Genomic DNA, 17,869 nt, shown 5'->3' with positions numbered 1-17,869 from the left:
CTTCATGCAAATAATTTGTGTGTGTATATTAGAGAGTGATATTATAGAACACCTGGTCCTCATACCTGTAAAGTAATACTTAACCCCCTACCCCAACATAAACCCCATTTACAAAAATAGTTACATATAATAAACATATGATTTAAAAAAAAGATGAATCCACCAACACAGATTTTGTAAAAAATATGACAAATGTGGCAGTTGAAATGCAAAAAGTGGGTACAGTTACTTTATTGTTTTATGCTAAACACACAAACATTTACTGGTTTGCATCCCTTTCACTGGCTCTACGCTCTGAATAGCCATTTTTTCTCTCCTCTTCAGCAGTGTCAGCTGGTAGTGAAAATAATAACCTCCAATCAAGGTTGTTTCCCCATTTTATAGTCACAGTTAACTGACAAGGGGTCAATGTCTTGTTATAGGCACTGTCCTTAGGTATACAATATATTTGTAAAAACTGTCTGTTTGGCATAGACCTCCAACAGGAGTCCTGTAGATGCAAACCCATCACAATCACAGGCTGCAAACAACTTTTCACACAAAAAAAATTGTTTGCTTGCATTTTATTTCTCCTTCTTTCTGACATCTTTGTCTTCCTTTTCATGTTTTTCTTTGACTGGCTTTGTTACACGATCATAGGAAGGTGGACAAATTGCTGTTGAGGTGGTCATGTCTGTTTTCTCTGTAAATGAATTTTCATTTAACCTGTCAATAAGAATTTCATCTTTGATACATTGACTAACCGCTCCTTGGATTTTATTTTTGTTGTATACAAAGGAAGCCTGTTTTACTGTTCGTTTTAAAAGGTAACGCCTGAAAGCTCGCTGAATAATGACAGCAGATGCCTCCTCTTGTTTTCGTTTTAACGTGGTTGTAATTGGTTCATATGAGGCTTTTGAAGGATTGGATGCCATAAACCGATCTTCCATTTGTATTCGAAGTGCATCCATCTCTCCACTTTCCCCCAAAACACGCTTTGTAAAAGCAAACAAGATGTCAAGGCAGTGAATTCTGTCACCACTCACCATGGGCAGATCCATTGCAATAAGCTGAACTTTATTTGGTTTTGGTAAATGAAGAGGAGGATCAAGTGCAGCGGCAAAATCAGAGAGTTTCTCAAATTCCATGAACTGTGTTGCATCTGGATCATATTTTTCCCAAACCTCATAGAACATCTCAAAGTCATCTTCGCTTAAGGGCTCAGCGCTTTCTTCTGTAGCAACACTGAAGTTCTCCAAAATAACAGCAATATACATATTTACTACAACTAGAAATGAGATGATAATGTAACTGACAAAAAAGAAAATCCCAACGGAAGGGTTACCACAGTCTCCCTTAACAGAGCTTCCTGGGTGAGGTTTATTAGGATCACAGTCCGGTTCTCCACTGTTAAGAATTGGTGCTAACAAACCATCCCAGCCAGCTGATGTGGTTATTTGAAATAGGCAGATCATGCTGTTGCCAAAAGTTTCGAAGTTGAACATGTCATCAATCCCAGCTTCCCTCTTAACGTAGGCAAAGTTGGACATTCCAAATATAGCATAGATAAACATGACCAGGAAAAGCAGGAGACCAATGTTAAACAAAGCAGGAAGAGACATCATCAAAGCAAACAGCAGAGTGCGAATCCCCTTAGCTCCCTTAATGAGACGCAAGATTCGACCTATTCTGGCAAGTCGGATAACTCTGAACAAGGTGGGGGACACAAAATATTTTTCAATCACCTTTGCTAGAAACATACCTGTGAAAACAAAACAGCTAGTAAATAAGGGAGAAATATTTTACAGCAATTTAATCTAGTCAGCTAATTTATTACAGTATCAAAAAGATGGAGGGTTACAAAAGGTTCCTATATCAAATAAATATACTGAATAGGTTCAACTTTGTTTTTAATATATTGTATCTTATGTAAAACATCTCTGATAGTTTGAGGAGAGGGTAATGTGTAGTTTTGAGCACTGAGAATGATAGATGATGTTCTTTTCAATTTTCTCATATGAATTGTTCCTAATATAATCAAATACTGTGATGAAGAGTGAACACAAGAGGTCTGATGAGTATTATACACAAAATTACAGGAAATGAAAACCTAAACTACTTTGTTGCAAGCACTGTAATAGCAAAAGCTAAATACAAAGCACCCTAAGTACATTTTCACCTTCCTCTTATTTTAGCTGCTTTTTAATTCAAAAAATAATTCTTACCTACTATGGAGAGAATGACAACCACAAAATCAAAAATGTTCCAGCCTATCGTGAAATAGTAATAACGGAGTGAAATCAGTTTCAGAACACATTCTCCAGTGAAAAGGACGATAAACACCAGGTTAATGCGCTGTAAAATAGTTTGCATCTCTTCACTCTGATCATCTGTTTCTACCATCATGGTGACCATGTTGAGGCAGATAAGAATCATGATGCCAATATCAAACACTTGTCTTGTCACAAAATCAAATACCATGCCTTGGAATTTGTTCTGAGAGGGGAAAATTCAATGGACACCTTACAATTAGTTTTCTATTCTACTTTATACTGGAAGAAGGTAAGAAAACATCTTAGTAATGAAAAGTACATAACTTCATTAAAAAGGCAACCTTGTCAAATAAATAATGCAAGTAGTAAAGCTTAATTCAGTTCCCTTGAATGGACATATTGTGATAGTCTTGCCTGGCATCTAAGGTGACTACTTAACAAGGGTGAAAACCTGGGACAGAGGCTGAGTGGTAATAAGTATCTCTATAAGACAAAGCCCCGAATATTAGGACTGTCCCTGTAAAATTGAGATATCTCCTAGCATCACTCAGCAATTCTGAAGCAAACTGGAAAAGAATTTAACTCTACTGGGTCACAACTTACCACCTTAAATAGTAGAATTCACTGTTCGTTCTGTGCTCCAAATGGATCTCTGAGGAAGAGTTTGTGTAGACAACCAGATTGTGATCATGTAATTAAACACTATCTCATGCATATGAACAAAGCGAGGGGAGTTAAGGTTGCATGATTCTGTTGTCTCTATTTTTGAGTGGTTGACTTTGTAACCTTAGATTTCTTTCTAATATTAGAGTTCTTCAACAAATTATTGGACAAATTATGTAGTATTGGTAAATCTTCCTGTTTGCCACCCAAACTCTGGAAATGGTGTGTGTAATTTTTGATGACACTTGCCAGAGAAATTCAGCCTGAGCTAGGGAGAAAGCATGAGAATTAACCCAAACAATAAAAAGTTTGGCAAAGTTATAAGCAATTGAAATTAGGAAATTACAGTTCTTCTTCAATTCTTCAAATGATTGCTCATGTCCATTCAAAGTTGGGTGTGCACGGGCGCACACAGTCGCCAGAAGTTTTTGCCCTAATCAGTAGTCATAGGAGCGGTGCGGTGCCCCCTAGAGTGTTGCCAATATGGCAACCAATATATGCACTGCCAACAGCTGCCCCCCTCCCCTCCCAGCCTGGCCCTGATCCTTATGAAATTCCCATGGGGTCCAGAAGGGCTACTGCTCAGTTGCCTGCAAAGTCAGTGGCCAATCTGTATCATCCGAGCGACAACTGCATTGCCTGCAATGGTTATGTGTTACCTTTTCAAGCTCCCACGCAGTCCAAAGCTCAAGTAGGAGGAGTCCAACACTGATTCAAAAGCAGATGACCACAGCGGGGACATCAGAGTTGGTGCTGATGGCATGCATGCTGAGGACAGTGCTGGAGGGCACCTGAAACTAGCCCCCAGACTGCTGGGTCAGCACTGGAGCACTCAGCACTGAATATGATGTCAGTGCCAGCATCGACGTGAGTGCAGGGTTTGGCATCGGTGTCACATATATGAGCCTTGATCAATACTGTGCCTGTCCTCCATGGGTGGAGAAGGACCTGGCACCACTCAAAATGACACTGGCATTGAGGGCAAATCCAGCACCTGTGGGCTCCCGCTCCACAACAGATTCAACGGACGCAACTCCTGCCCTTCAGCAGTGTGTGCCAGAGCCTTGGACTTGAGGCTGCCCTGCTTTGACTTCAGCGAGCGATGCCTCTCGTGCTTCCTCCTCTTCATCGGCACTGGAGATTGACTCCTATGGCGCCAAGAAGGCAACAGTGTCTGTACATGCTCTCAGTGCCAGGAGTCCTTAGGTGGCACCATGGTTGATGGCGCTGGCACACTTTGCACTGAGGAGGCTCCACTCTCTGCTCCTGCTGGAGACTCTTTAGGCTTACAAGCTGCCTCCATTTAAGAGACCTTTAAGGTGTGAGGTCCTATTTTTCAAAGTTCTGGGTTTAAAGGCCTTGCAAATTGGACAGCAAGCACACAAGTCTCCTTCCCCAAGCAAATTGTGCAGGCTGAATGGGGGTCACTTTTGGCATAAGTTTGCCGCATTTTGAACAAATCTTGAAGACTGGGGAGCCAGGCATTCCCCAGTGCCGAGAGGGACGGAAGGCCCCGCCTCAGGTATTAGTTAAAACCCTAAGCCAATCAAGTACCAAAGCTATTTATGCTTCTTCAAGAACTATTTCCACTGTAATAGGCTCCTAGCTAAAGATTTGAGCAGAGAAAGCAAGTGCTCCAACAACTGGCAGCACTGCAAGAAGGTCACCCCACCACTGGAACGAAGACAGGAAGTGATGGTCATCGTGGAGCTGCCTGGGTCTACTTTGTCAGCATCAACTTCAGCACCGTTGTCAGCACCGTTGCAGCAGGACTGGACCCCTTCAGTGGCTGTGCCATCCATAATTGTACGTCCGGTGCTGATGGGGCCAGCAGCAGCCCAGGCATCAGCACCGATTCAAGTGCAGGGAGCGGTAATGGTGCCATTTGTGCCACCTGAGCAGGGTTTTCTGGCCAGCCAGTGCCCATGCCAGCTCCGCCTACAGTGCCCATCCCCCGGTTTGCCCATAATTTCCATGGGGGACCAAGTGCCTGCACAGGTCACTACTGCCCTTCCCCTCCAAATGGAGGCACAAGGGCTATCATCTTCTTCCTCCCTAGATGACGTGGTAGCAGGCTCATCATCCTCACCTGTATTGGAGGATGGCAGGCTTTTCAACAGCTCCTTAGGGGAGTGGCTCAAAACTTGGAGGTGCAAATGGAGGAGGTCCGGAATGAAATGGACCCTATCATGGGCATTTTGTCCTCTGCAGGCCCCACCAGGGTGGTTCTGCCCATAATCAAAACAATTGCCACTAGGGCTAAAAAGATTTGGCAAACCTCCACTTCCGTCCTTCCTACAGCCCATAGGAATGAGAAATGGTACTTTGTTCCATCCCAAGGCACCCCCACCTGACTCCCTGGTAGTGGATGCTGCTAACCATAGAGAGTGCCAAGGATTCCAGGATCCCTCCCTGAAAAATAAAGAAGCTAAATGCTTGGACCTCTATGGGAGGAAGGTCAATTCAACGGCTGGGTTGCAATTAAGAATTGCTAACCAGCAGGCTCTGGTTAGCAGGTGTGCTTATAATACAGTCAGCACCCTGTCTTGGTTCTCTGAGATGGTGCCACACGAAGTCAAGCAGGACTTCACAGCCTTAGTGGAGGAGAACAAACTGATTTCAAGGGCGGCCCTGCACACAGCATTGGTTGCTGCGGATGCTGCCATGAGGGTTATGGCTTCCAGAATGGCAATGTGCAGGGGGGCTTGGGTGCAGGTTTTCACCCTGCCTCATGAAGTCCAGCAGATGATCCAGGACCTCCCCTTTGATGGTCCTGCCCTATTTTCAGATAAGAGAGATAAAAGACTGCATAGTCCAAAAGACTCTAGGGCCACCCTCCGCTCCTTGGGCCTGCACACACGTGCCAGCCAATGCAGGCATTTTAACCCCCCGTCCTCAGCAAAGACAGTTTCTGCAGCTACAAAGGGATGGCGGTAGAAGGCGGAAGAGGACGGGCAGGTACCATTCAGGCCAACAACCTCAAGGCTACCAAAAGGGCCCACAGGATCCCAAGACTCATTTTTGATGGCATGATTGGGAGCATCGAGTTGATTTCACCCACTCCAGCATGCCCACTTTTTTTGTTCTGCCTAACCCCCTTTTACCATATATGATGCAGCATCACCACAGACCGGTGGGTCCAGTGTACAGTAGAGAGGGGATATGCATTCAGTTTTCTTCATACCACCCCCCATCCCAACCTCCTTCCCTGTCCCTCTTCAGGGACCCCTCTCACAAGATTCCTCTTGGGTTCTAGGGCCACAGAAGAAGTTCCTCCCAGGTTCAGGGGACAGGGGTTTTATGTCCAGTATTTCCTAATTCTGAAACCAAAGTGGGGCTTGAGACCCATTCTGGACCTAAGAGGTCTCAACGAGTTTGTGAAAAAGATAAAATTCTGCATGATATCCCTGGGTCTCATACGCCCGATGCTGTAGTGGGGGGATTGGTTCACAGCTGTTGACTTACAGGACACATATTTCAGTCTATCTTCCTCACAAGAGGTTTCCCAGGTTCCTGGCAGATGGGAACCATTATCAGTTCACAGTCCTGCCTTTCGGTCTGTCTGTGGCCCCAAAGGTCCTCCCCAAATCCATGGTGGTAATAGCAGCTCACCTACGCAGGCAGGGGGTGCAGCCGTTCCCATACTTGGACAACGGGCTAGTCAAGAGTCATTCCAGGGAGCACGTGATACAGCATGTACAGTTGATCCGTCACACCTTTGTAAGCCTTGGTATCATGATCCATGAGGCAAAGTTGGTGTTGGTCCCTTCTCAGTCAGTATAGTTTTTAGAGGCATGATGGGACACCAGATGTGCCAGGGCATTTCTGCCGGATGACAGGTTCAGGTCCCTAGGGGCCATCATCTGAGACATCCTAGTAGTTTCCACCATGACAACCAGGTGCTGTCTGCATTTGCTGGGTCACATGGCAGCATGCACCTTCGTGGTACAGCATACCAGGTTAAGGATGCGTCCTCTACAGCTATGGCTGTCATTGGTATATCACCCTGTAAGAGACAGTTTAGACTTGGTGGTTATGGTGCCGACATCGACTTTGTTGACCCTGCACTGGTGGTTAAATAAGGGGATCGTCCTCACAGGAGTCCCCTTTGCCCCTCAGCAGCCCTCACTTTCCCTAGTAACAGATGCTTCGAACCTGGGATGGAGAGCGCACCTGGGTCAGCTACGAACCCAGGGTCTTTTGAGTGTGTCGGACCTTCAGCTCCACATAAATATGAGGGAGCTCAGGGCCATCAGACTAGCATGCGTTTCTTTCAAGGCCAATCTGACGGGACATTGTGTCCCCGTCAATACAGACAACAAAGGTAAGGTCAGGCTGAGACCTCACCCCGTGTTTTTACCTAAGGTGGAATCTGCATTTCATGTTAACCAAGACATTTCCCTACCAGTTTTTTACCCAAAACCCCATGCCTCCCTGAGCTGGCCTTCTATATGGATAGGAATAGGCCCTTTAGAAGAATGAAGCAACTCTTTGTGGCAGTTGCTGATAGAATGAAGGGCTTTCCAGTATCCTCCCAGCAGATTTCCTCCTGGATAGTGATGTGCATCAAGGAGTGTTACAAGCTCACGGGGTAGTCCTCCCCCACCAGTCAGGGCACACTCCATGAGAGTGAAGGCATCGTCTGTCACATATTTGGCGCAGGTGCCTATCCACGACATCTGTAGGGCAGCCACCTGTTCCTCAATTCATACATTTACAGCACATTACACTTGGACACAGCACACATGGGAAGATGCTGTGGTGGGCAGGGCTGTCCTGTAGTCTGTTTGGGGCTCCAATGCCACCTCCTAGGCACTGGCTTGTATTCACCCAACTTGGAATGGACATGAGTCATCACTCGAAGAAGAAAAGACAGTTACCTGTTCTGTAGCTGGTGTTCTTCGAGATGTGTTGCTTATGTCTATTCTAAAACCCTCCCGCCTTCTCCGCTGTCAGAGTAGCCGGCAAGAAGGAACTGAGCAGAGGGTGGGGGTTGAGTAGTGCATATATTGGCTGCCATATTGGCACCACTCCAGGGGATGCTGCACCAACCCTATGGCTACTGGCAAGGGCAAAAAGCTTCTGGCAACTGGGCGTGCGCCCCTGCACACCCAATTTGGAATGGACATGAGCAGCACATCTCGAAGAACACCAGTTACAGAACTGGTAACTGTCTTTTGGATTTGATAGATAACTTTACAGATGTTTCCACAAACTCCACCTGGAACACGTTAAAATATAATAGCAACTTCAAAGGATCATACAAGACTTAGACAACTGACCCCCATTGAATTTTCCTAGGATTTGGCATCGAAATCCCTCAAACTCCTTTGAAAATCCAACCTCAATAAATGCATATTCTTTACTGTTGAGTGAACTGACAGATTTTGCTTCTTAGAACTGCCACAATGAAAGCAGACAGTATGGCAAAATTAATTAATAATTATTATTTACAGGAATGGGGCATATAGTAGCATTTTGATTCTAGGATCTTGTACTTTTTTCCATAATACATAAAAAGAAAAAAATGGTAGCATCGGGAAAAGGTACTTTCCTTAGTATGTTTAAATTTTCCAGTTTTACTTTCCTTAACGAAAACTTGTACATGAATTTTATACACGTGTAGTCTTTTCACAAGTGTGAACTTTAAATAAATTGTTTACAAGCTTATATATATATATATATATATATTTAAAATTTTTAAATTAAGGTAACATTCTTACCCCTGGTCTAGGTATAGGTTTTTGTGGTTTTTTGGATCCTAGCTTTTTCATTGCATTGTAGTATTTTTTCTGTTCTTCTGTCATAAAAATGTCTTGGCCTCCAAAGTAAGGAAATGAAATCAAAACTGGTTATAACCATATTGACATTTTATTTGTATTCAAAAGAGAAAATGGAGTAAAAGGAAAATAAGTGTCTGTAATAACCTTTTATTTTATCCCAGAAACATGTTATACATTCTCACTAGAAGATCAAAGATGACATAGTATGAGCTAATTTTTCATTGGCTCTCTGCAGAGTTCAATACTGACGTGCACTAAAGGCGTGAAGTAATAGGATGTAATTAACTATTAAGGTCTTGATGTTTTAGTTTCAGCTCCCAGTATATCATAGACAAAGCACTAGCATTCTGTCAATATTAGGCAGGTGATCAAAGCCAAGCTCTTCCACACAGATGAATGGGTAAATTGCCCAACCTCTTTCAGTGTGAAGGCACAGTGAGTAAGATACCCACCTTTGTGGCACAAAGGTGTGAAGCAATAATTATGGACAGTTCTAATGTTGCTATCTAGACCAATTCTCACTCTTTCATATCCCATTCCAATGTGAAACCGATTTTCTCAGACCACGGAGATTTAATTAATGAATTTTATCTACCACTTGTGATAGTCCCATACAATTCTGTATATTTTCTTTTATTTAATAAGGAAGGGAGAAAGGACAAGAGACAATTACTTACCCCTGTTTTTGTCAGTTTTACTCTTCCCTGCACCCTATGTCCTTCACCCTTCTTAATTGTGACAATAATGCTTACAGATCTGGATATTTCTAGTGTAAAATGAAGGAAGAGAAGGACTTTGACACAAGTCCTTAGAGGTGAAAAGAGGAGACTTGCCAGAAACTGTAGTTCTTTGAGGAATGTCTCTCCATATTCATAGTCATGGGATTCAAATTATCTTCACCACGATGAACCTGAGCCTCCTGGAAAACTTTGTCTCTGCATTCCCAATGTTCATGTCCCAAGGTTATGTAAGAGAGGTATGACCCTCAATCACATCAGCTTACAGTCTAAGATGGCAGGGAACTATGAGGAAGAGGGGAAAGTGAGCAAGGAGTTTGAATATTCAGAAACAAGTTATTGGTATGTAATCTCTCTTCTTCAGGCAACCTTGGCATGTTTCCAATTGCTAGAGGCTGGTAAACTCAGTGTAGCTCAGATGGAATTCTCAAGTAAAAAGATTGTAAAACAGTTCTGCCAAAACTGGCATCAAATTGTGAAGCTAAATCTAGTCATAATATTGCGTGAGTATACGTGCTGAGTTCCAACTAGAACTCTTATGCCTGATTCAGAACAGGGATTTGAATTTACATTTTCCACTCCCCTAATGAGTGCTATAGGAACCATGCTATGTGAGCTACTTTGGAGTGGGCCTCTCAAGTTCTCCTGGTGGACCTGTTCCATTTGTATAAATAAATATTCATTGGGCAAGGGAGAAAAACTGATTCTACCACCTAGTGATTAGGGCACTCATCTGGGATGTGGAAGATGCAGAGACATGAACCTGGAAAGAGTTTCCCTCTAACCAAAAATTTAATCCCGGAACTGAAAAACTTTGTTGATGAAAGCAAGTTTAGCCAAAAAATTTCCAAGTAGCTCAAGTTCTACTATAGCTGGGACCCACTTGTCTATTGTTGAATCCTTGTCGTTTGGAAGTGAGGAATATGGTAGAGCCTGTTCTTTGACATACCTATCAAAATTGGGAGTGTGTGCCAGGAAGGGTATCTCCCAAACACGGAAGCTTTGCCTTACAGATCTGTTCTTTGGGTGCCTGCTAGTATTCACACAGCCTGCCAGTCCTCCCACCACCAGCGGAGAATTGCATTGCACAGGTCTAAAACACCCTGTTGAAAATATGTTGGCTGTATGCTGGCCTAGCTATGTCTGGGTCTTCCATGACCCAGCTTTCCAGACAGCTCACCTCCTAAGATTGTGGGTCATAAAAGTCCAACTGCAAATTCAAATAAATATCCAAGCCAATTTCTTCTGCCCCTCTTGGGCTATGCTGAAGTTTCATGCTCTTTGCCCTTACTCCTGGGCCCAGCAGAGCTCCTCTACTCTTGTGAGTTTCACCATTCCGCTTTCAGAAGGTCTCCTCTTTCCCAGGTCACCTTCTCCATGACTAAGTACTTTTTCCTCTAAAGTTTTCCCTGATGGGCAGGCCTTCTGTCTGACTTTTTTTTTTTTTTTTTATGGAGAGGGCAGGAGTGGAATGGTTTTATATAAATCCTCATATGGGAGGAGAAATTAGCTGTAGGAAGGAATCAGGGAAACAATGAATCAAGCCATCTTCTTTTGGGATTCCTTGGAAGAAAAGACAACTGTGAAAGGAGCCCAGTGAAACAGTCCTGGTAAGGCAAAATCTATATCAATAGGAGATGTTGATGGTGTCTTTGGCACCAGAGAGGAGAGGTTGAAATAGGAAATCAGCAGGATCCAAAGGAGCAAATGCCCAATAGGTGCTCTTCCAAGATAAATACTACTACCAGTTTTTTCTGTGGTCCTTCTTTCTCAATGCCGGGGAATATTTTTCAACATACTTCCTCTTCTTCCTATGTTTCTGAAGAGTTATGGAGAAAAAGTTTGCATCTGACATGAGCTCAAAAAGTCAGTTCTGCTCAGTAAAAGCATTTCTTAAGGCACTACTGAAATGTCAACAGCAACCAGGATGTAGATAGCATCAAGGTATCAGCACCAGAATTCTTCAATGTCCTTAAGGTGTCTGTATTGGAATTGAAATGGTTTTCTGACTTAGATTATAAAATAGTGGCATTGAGATCCAAGGTCTTTGAGAGGCTTGAAAAAAGATGAAACCTTCATCTATGATTGTTCAGACCTAGAAAAGACTGACTGGAGCTAAACGGTGTGGTTTTAATGTCTTCAGAACCAGAGTTCCCTCTTTCAACTCCTATGTTCTATCTGGCTTCTATTTAGATATTGTAGTGGAATCCTTATTAGGCAGAGTTAAGACTGGCTTCAGGAGGCTAGTGGTGGAGAGGTTAGAAGTTGAAAACAGCCATTGTGGGGCCTTCATCTACTGCTCTCTCCAACAGCCTTCCTCAAAGGGCGTGAGGAATGAAAAAACCTTATCAGACTTTACATCTCTTGAGAGGTGAGTTTCCTCCAGACAAAAGAGGCAGCATATGTATGCATCATAATTCAGAAATATCTCTGAATTGTAGGCATGCTTCTTGAAACTCTTCTTCAAACTGGTCACTGTTGGCACGTCACCAAGCAAAGTAAAGGAATGCAATGAGATAAAATGAAATTGCCAATTTTTGACTGGAAAGGGAATGGTTTGGTAATAAATATGTAAGCTAACAAGACTAACAGATAGCAATGGCTTATCTAGACAAACACTGTGCAGTAAGCTGAAGTGTAAATCTATGGCTAATTAAAATTCCATGCAATCAGGATCCATGTGGAACCTGTTACTGTGAATTAAAAGTTACCTGCTCTACTCAAGTGCACACTAGGATCTGTCAGTATATGGTAGGAGGGTCCACAAAGATATTCAGTTCAGAGCATGAAAGCGTTCTGTAGATTTACAGGTCAGCTTCCCACACACTTACTATCAAACAGTGCAGTAGAACTTACACCAATAATGGTGTAAGACACTAAAGGCAAGATTCACAAATGAACTTTGGTGAAGTGATGCTGAGTGTTGCCATACTTAACTTTTAGGTAACCAGAAAATCCCTGGAGTTCACAAAGCCTTAGTTCACTATACAGGTTCTCTGCACAATGATTGGGAAGAGCGAGGCACCTCCAAATGGGATTCACAAAAGGCAGCATTGTTTGGCAGCTGTCCACATAATATAGCCAGTAAAAAGCACTAAAGGAGCCCTGTCCCTCTCTTGGAGATAGGTGTCTAAATCTAGGTTATAGAGAGGTGGCACTTTCTGCTTAAGATTCTTTGCTGCAACCTCTCTTTTTCTGTTAGGAACTCATGCCATTTGAGCAAGCAAGCTGGGAGAGGAGAGTGTCCCTCAACTTTTTGCACAGTTCAAGTCCCCTTTCAACTTGATGAGGAGAAGCTATTTGAACCATGGTGTTTTTTTTTTTAAATAATTTCTCAAGTGTGTCTCCTAACTCCTGGGCAAAGAAATATTCTGATGTGTGGGGCTCCCATATTCTCACTTTTTGAAACTATTCTACTTTGGTTAAATGATTAAAAAATCATTGGGCCAAAAACATTGAGAGAAAAAGAGAGCAAGAATGAGCACTCATTAGGGAGTCAGAAGACCCAGGGTCCACTCCATCTGTTCCAAGTGACTTTTAAAGATTACTTCTGTACAGTGGAATAGTGGAGAAAGAAGGAGCCCCAAATCAAAGTGACCATAATCCAGTGGTATACTGCACATCACAGTTTACATTTTTTCTACTGATCCCAGGTGCGGTGGGAAGGCATACTTGACCCTTGGTCTCACGTATCCCAGATGACTAATAAACATTGGGCTAAATCCATAGGGAGGGCCTCTCTTTCTCTTCCCTCCTCCACGTCATTTTGTGTGAGCTCATTTGTAGGAGCTTGATCCAGTCGGTGAGCTCTAAGCACAAGTGGATTGATCCTTGCAGACAAGTTAAGTGCACAAACACCTCTTTTCTCCTGCTTCACGCATTGTTCTGGGGCATGGGCATCCAGACACCTGGTATGGGGCTGCATTACGCATCCTCAAATGTAACAACATACGGCCATAGAGAACTTCCATTGAAAAAATCCAGACACCAAGCAAGTTTAGGTGCCTACAAGAGTGACAGCAGCTGAGCAGGTTTTATGATTCCCATTGGGACCCAACGCTAGAATTTATGTACCTAAAGTGGCAGATAGATGCTTATGTCCTTCTGTGAATCTATCCACAAGTGCTCAGTGCCATCATGGCCTTCCAGAAGATTCAGGATCACTGAGGCACACCATGAATGCCATTAGTGACTCCATAAAGAAATAATGTATTGTTTTGCATTAGTGGATACCTCAGAGTAGCCCAGAAGATTATCTTTTCACTTTTAAAATTATAAACTTTAGATGGAGAAAGACCAGAATTTTCAGCCAAAAAGTTTAAAAAAAAGAGAGAAAATAATAAGTGCTTGCATGAAGTGTTAAACCAACAGTGCAGCCACATAAAGAGTTTGTAGAAAGTGGCCATGAGTGAGAATGTGCTAGCCCTCCAGTAACACTGAAGAGAATATCCATGCACAGGATACTAAATAACTGCAGGGGGAAGCATCTCATTCATCACCTAGGTTACAATAAAGCTATAATATTCTCAATCTTGGTAATATTTTATGTAATAATGCTTTTCAATTGTTTCATCAGACTAAATCCTTGGGCCAATCATTCCATATTTTTTGTGACTTCAACAAAGCAATGCCTTTATATTGTCTCTAGGACAGAGATGAGACATTTTAATACTTATCTTCTTCTTTTGTTGGTTGAAGTTATCAATGATAACACCAATAAACAAATTCAAGGTGAAAAAAGATCCAAAAATGATGAAGATAACAAAATAAAGATACATATATAGGTTGTCTTCATATTTAGGTTGATCCAGTACCTACAAACAAGTTTTGAAAATAAAAATCAGTACTAACATTATATGTCAACAATTCATTGAAAAAACACCAACTGCAAAATAGTTCTGTCCTGGGACAGTAACTTAACACGGGTGCCAAAGTGGGGAGAAGGCACCCTTAGACGAGGTGTGAAATTTCAAAAAGGAGGGCATGTCTGCTGGGTCTCAGGCTCATCCATCTCATTAAAAATGTTTGAATATGTTACTGTTTTTATATATGTGTATTCACATTTATATATCAATTATTAAAGTTTTTACATTCTACATACTTGCTTTCTTACACATGCCAAAATTTTTTTTCCCCTATGGACAAAACCAAAAATTCCATTGGTTTAGATTACATTAGACAGGTTAGGGGGCCCCTGATAATTGCAGGGATGAAAAGAGGGGCCCAATGTAAAAACATTGCTCACCCCTGCTTAACACTCTTATTATTTAATATATTTTTGCCCTCCACCCATTGACATTAATGGGAGATTTGCTATCATTTTACAATAAATAGTTCATTTTTAGCAGAATTTTTCCATGCTCACTCATTTTTGTTTAATTCTTTCTGTATATTTATATAAGTATTATAACATAGACCACCAAGTCAATACAAATAAAAGAAGATTTTAGAACATATATTGTACTTACAGCTCTTGAATCAACAGCTGCATACATAATATCCATCCATCCTTTAAATGTAGCCTGTAAATGAGACATGTTTGATATCTGTGTAAAAATATGGGTTCATGAAAATAACTACAGTCCAACATTTTAAATTACTGTTTTGATTCACTGGACACAGTACCGGGAATCTTTATATCACATTTAAATCTTTGATAAAAGATTTCTAGTTCAAGTGAATATCCTGGCTTTCTTTAGAGCTACTTATCAGATACACTAATGGGTATCCCACCATTGTATCTGTAGATGAGCAGTGGCATAGTAAGCAATTAGTATAACTATGTAATCATCTATTTATGCGTCATAATAATCTACGACAAATGATAGTGCACAATATTTGTTTTAATGGAATTCGTGTTCAGCAAATTCAGATGAACAGATATAACACCTACATGCACTAAGAAATAGTCTTCTCTGATGTGGATGCCACCAACAAGAAGCAATAAATAGTCCCTTATTGTCATGTCAGTCAACGAAATGGCAACCAGTAGAAAGCAAGAATGTTTAAGCTCTTCAGCAAGGTAAATCTTTCCCTGGCTCTTACTCCTACTCTAATTCCTGCTTTGTCAATGGTCAAAATTGTTCTCTCAGATTCATGTTTGGTCACTTATATTTGTTCCTTTCTGGGAAACAACTGAAAGAAGAAAACATTGAACAGAAGATGTGTAATATATCTGGCACAAACTAGAGATGCACCATTTGTGATAGCATTTTATGGACTTCTACAGCTGCTCCCTTCTGAGCATAAACCCTAACAGAGATGAAGAGAAACAGAGAGGTAGCTGTATCAGGCTGTACTCCAACAAAACAAAGCAGCAGAAATGTAGCACTTTAAAGACTAACAAAATGCTTTATTCACTGATGAGCTTTCATGGGACACACCCACTTTATCAGATCAATTTAATTTCCAATACAGACTGACATGTATAAGTACAGAGTCTGATGAAGTGGGTCTATCTCACGAAAGCTCTTCACCGAATAAATCATTTTGCTAGTCTTTAAAGGGCTACACTTCTGCTGCTTTGTTTTGTTACAGACAAAGAGAATTAAAGGAAGAGCATCTTCAAGTAAGCATCCATGATGAGATTTAATCCAATGATGCTAGAGGTGAAGTGGAGGATTCAAGTAGTTCTGTATCTTTTTTGTGCCATCCGTCATCACCTGGCTAAACAAAGCTTCAGTCAGATTCCTTCTTGCCTCTGCCAAATAAGAACAGGCACAGATCCTAGCTCACAATGAGGAACCCCCTGTTCCAGGATGATAGCTACCCCATTAGTTTCTTGAAACCTAGGCTATGTTTACACTGTGATTGCTATTTTGGAATACAAATATATCCCAAAATAGCAATTCAGCAGCCTATCCCCATGCTTGAAGTAGCAGCACTATTTGAAGCACAGTATTCCGGTTCTTCTACATCTCATGTGAGAGAGGTAACGGACACTTCAAAATAGGCCTTCATATCAAACTTCGGTGCCATTTGCTGCACCACCTTCGAAATAAAGTATCTCAAAATGATTTATGCAATTTGTGTTGTGCAAACTGTGTAAATTATTTTAAACTACAAAGACAGTCTAAATGTAGCCCTAGGTAGTAGTGGAGTTATCAGAAAATCAAACTCTGCCCATGTAGCATGAGAAGTACAGTACAGTTAGTAGCATATGAAAAAGACCAATCAAAAGTGACTAAAACACTGAAGAACAAAGTGGAACATGTCATGATTAAAACAAAACCAGCTCTGAAGCAACAGAGATTTTAGATGTGTAGAATTACCCTGAGGCGTATTTCCAGTGGGAGCAAGTTCAGTAATTTAGGGTCCACCACACTGAAAATTAGATTATGCTGACAATTTATGGCATAATAGTAAAATCCCAAAAAGACAGTGTTAAAAGGTACCTATGAAAATGACTGAAGTCTTAGAAATGGCCAGGGATTTTAAAACCAATATCACCATTTGAAAACTAGATCTGCCACCTTACACACTGGTGGGAAAATACAGTGTGTCCATAGAATCATAGAATACTAGAATTGCAAAGGACCTCAAAAGGCCATCAAGTCTTGCTCCCTGCTCTGACGGCAGGACCAAGCACCATCTCTATAATCTGTGTTTCTAGATTAGATATTTATCTAACCTGTTCTTAAATATCTCCAATAATGGGTATCATAATGTAATTCCATCCGCTCAATCTACTAAGGAAGTACATTTTTGTATCATGTACATGTTGGAAGCGATGGAGAAACCCATCTGGACAGTGTTGTTTATCTGACCCAGACACAACCACCTGAATCCTCTGACATGATCTCCCACACAGACTGGAATTATTTTTAATTATATATTCATCTATAGTATAATAAATATATTCAAATTAGCATAGATTACTTGGGAGATGAGAACATTATTAATTTAAAAATATTAAAATTAAGCCTCTTATCCTCTTAATCCTCAATAAACTAATACAAATAAAAAAAGAAAAATTCAGATCTCCAACCATATCTGAGGTAATGATAAAAAACTGAGGAACACTCAAAGCCAATATAATTAATTATTATTGCATTAAAAAAGCAACTTAAAGAGCGGATGTTTAGAAGCTTCAGGGGGTGAGGATGAAGACAAGCTAACTATTAAATGCTATTTTTATAGTATCTTGGAGCTGAAATAGACTCTATTCACTACACTAACATAATTTCACAAAGCAATAGAACATTACTGTTCAAAGGCTGGGACTCCTGACCCCAACTAGGTCTCCATCAGTCTAAGCACATCACTCTGCTGCCAGTGCTGCATGCTGCTGTCCTGGTCTCCTGCCCCAGCACTAGCCCCACTGGGGGTGTAACTCATGGGGCCAGTTCTGGATAGAGCTAGCACTGGGGCTGGAAACTGAAGAGAGATGCAGCTTGTCTGGCAAACACTGAGCTGGGGTTGGAAGGGTTGGAGG

The 17,869-nt window shown here is 41.6% G+C and overlaps 1 protein-coding gene across 12 annotated transcripts in view; it reads right to left on the bottom strand.

The window, feature by feature from the left end:
* Positions 1 to 563: 563 nt before the first annotated feature.
* Positions 564 to 17,869, bottom strand: part of LOC142016852 (sodium channel protein type 1 subunit alpha) — a 120,588-nt gene continuing 103,282 nt past the window's right edge. For all 12 annotated transcript variants that reach the window (XM_075001242.1, XM_075001241.1, XM_075001245.1 and 9 more), the window contains 5 exons: positions 14,904 to 14,957; positions 14,112 to 14,249; positions 8,639 to 8,743; positions 2,205 to 2,475; positions 564 to 1,741 (listed from right to left, as the gene is read on the bottom strand). In XM_075001242.1, coding sequence (XP_074857343.1) covers positions 564 to 1,741; positions 2,205 to 2,475; positions 8,639 to 8,743; positions 14,112 to 14,249; positions 14,904 to 14,957 — 1,746 coding nt within the window. The remainder of the gene's footprint in view (positions 1,742 to 2,204; positions 2,476 to 8,638; positions 8,744 to 14,111; positions 14,250 to 14,903; positions 14,958 to 17,869) is intronic.

This window comes from Carettochelys insculpta, chromosome 8, assembly GCF_033958435.1.
Source record: "Carettochelys insculpta isolate YL-2023 chromosome 8, ASM3395843v1, whole genome shotgun sequence".
NCBI classification, from domain to species: Eukaryota; Metazoa; Chordata; order Testudines; family Carettochelyidae; genus Carettochelys; species Carettochelys insculpta.
This window is presented reverse-complemented; position numbering and strand designations above follow the sequence as displayed.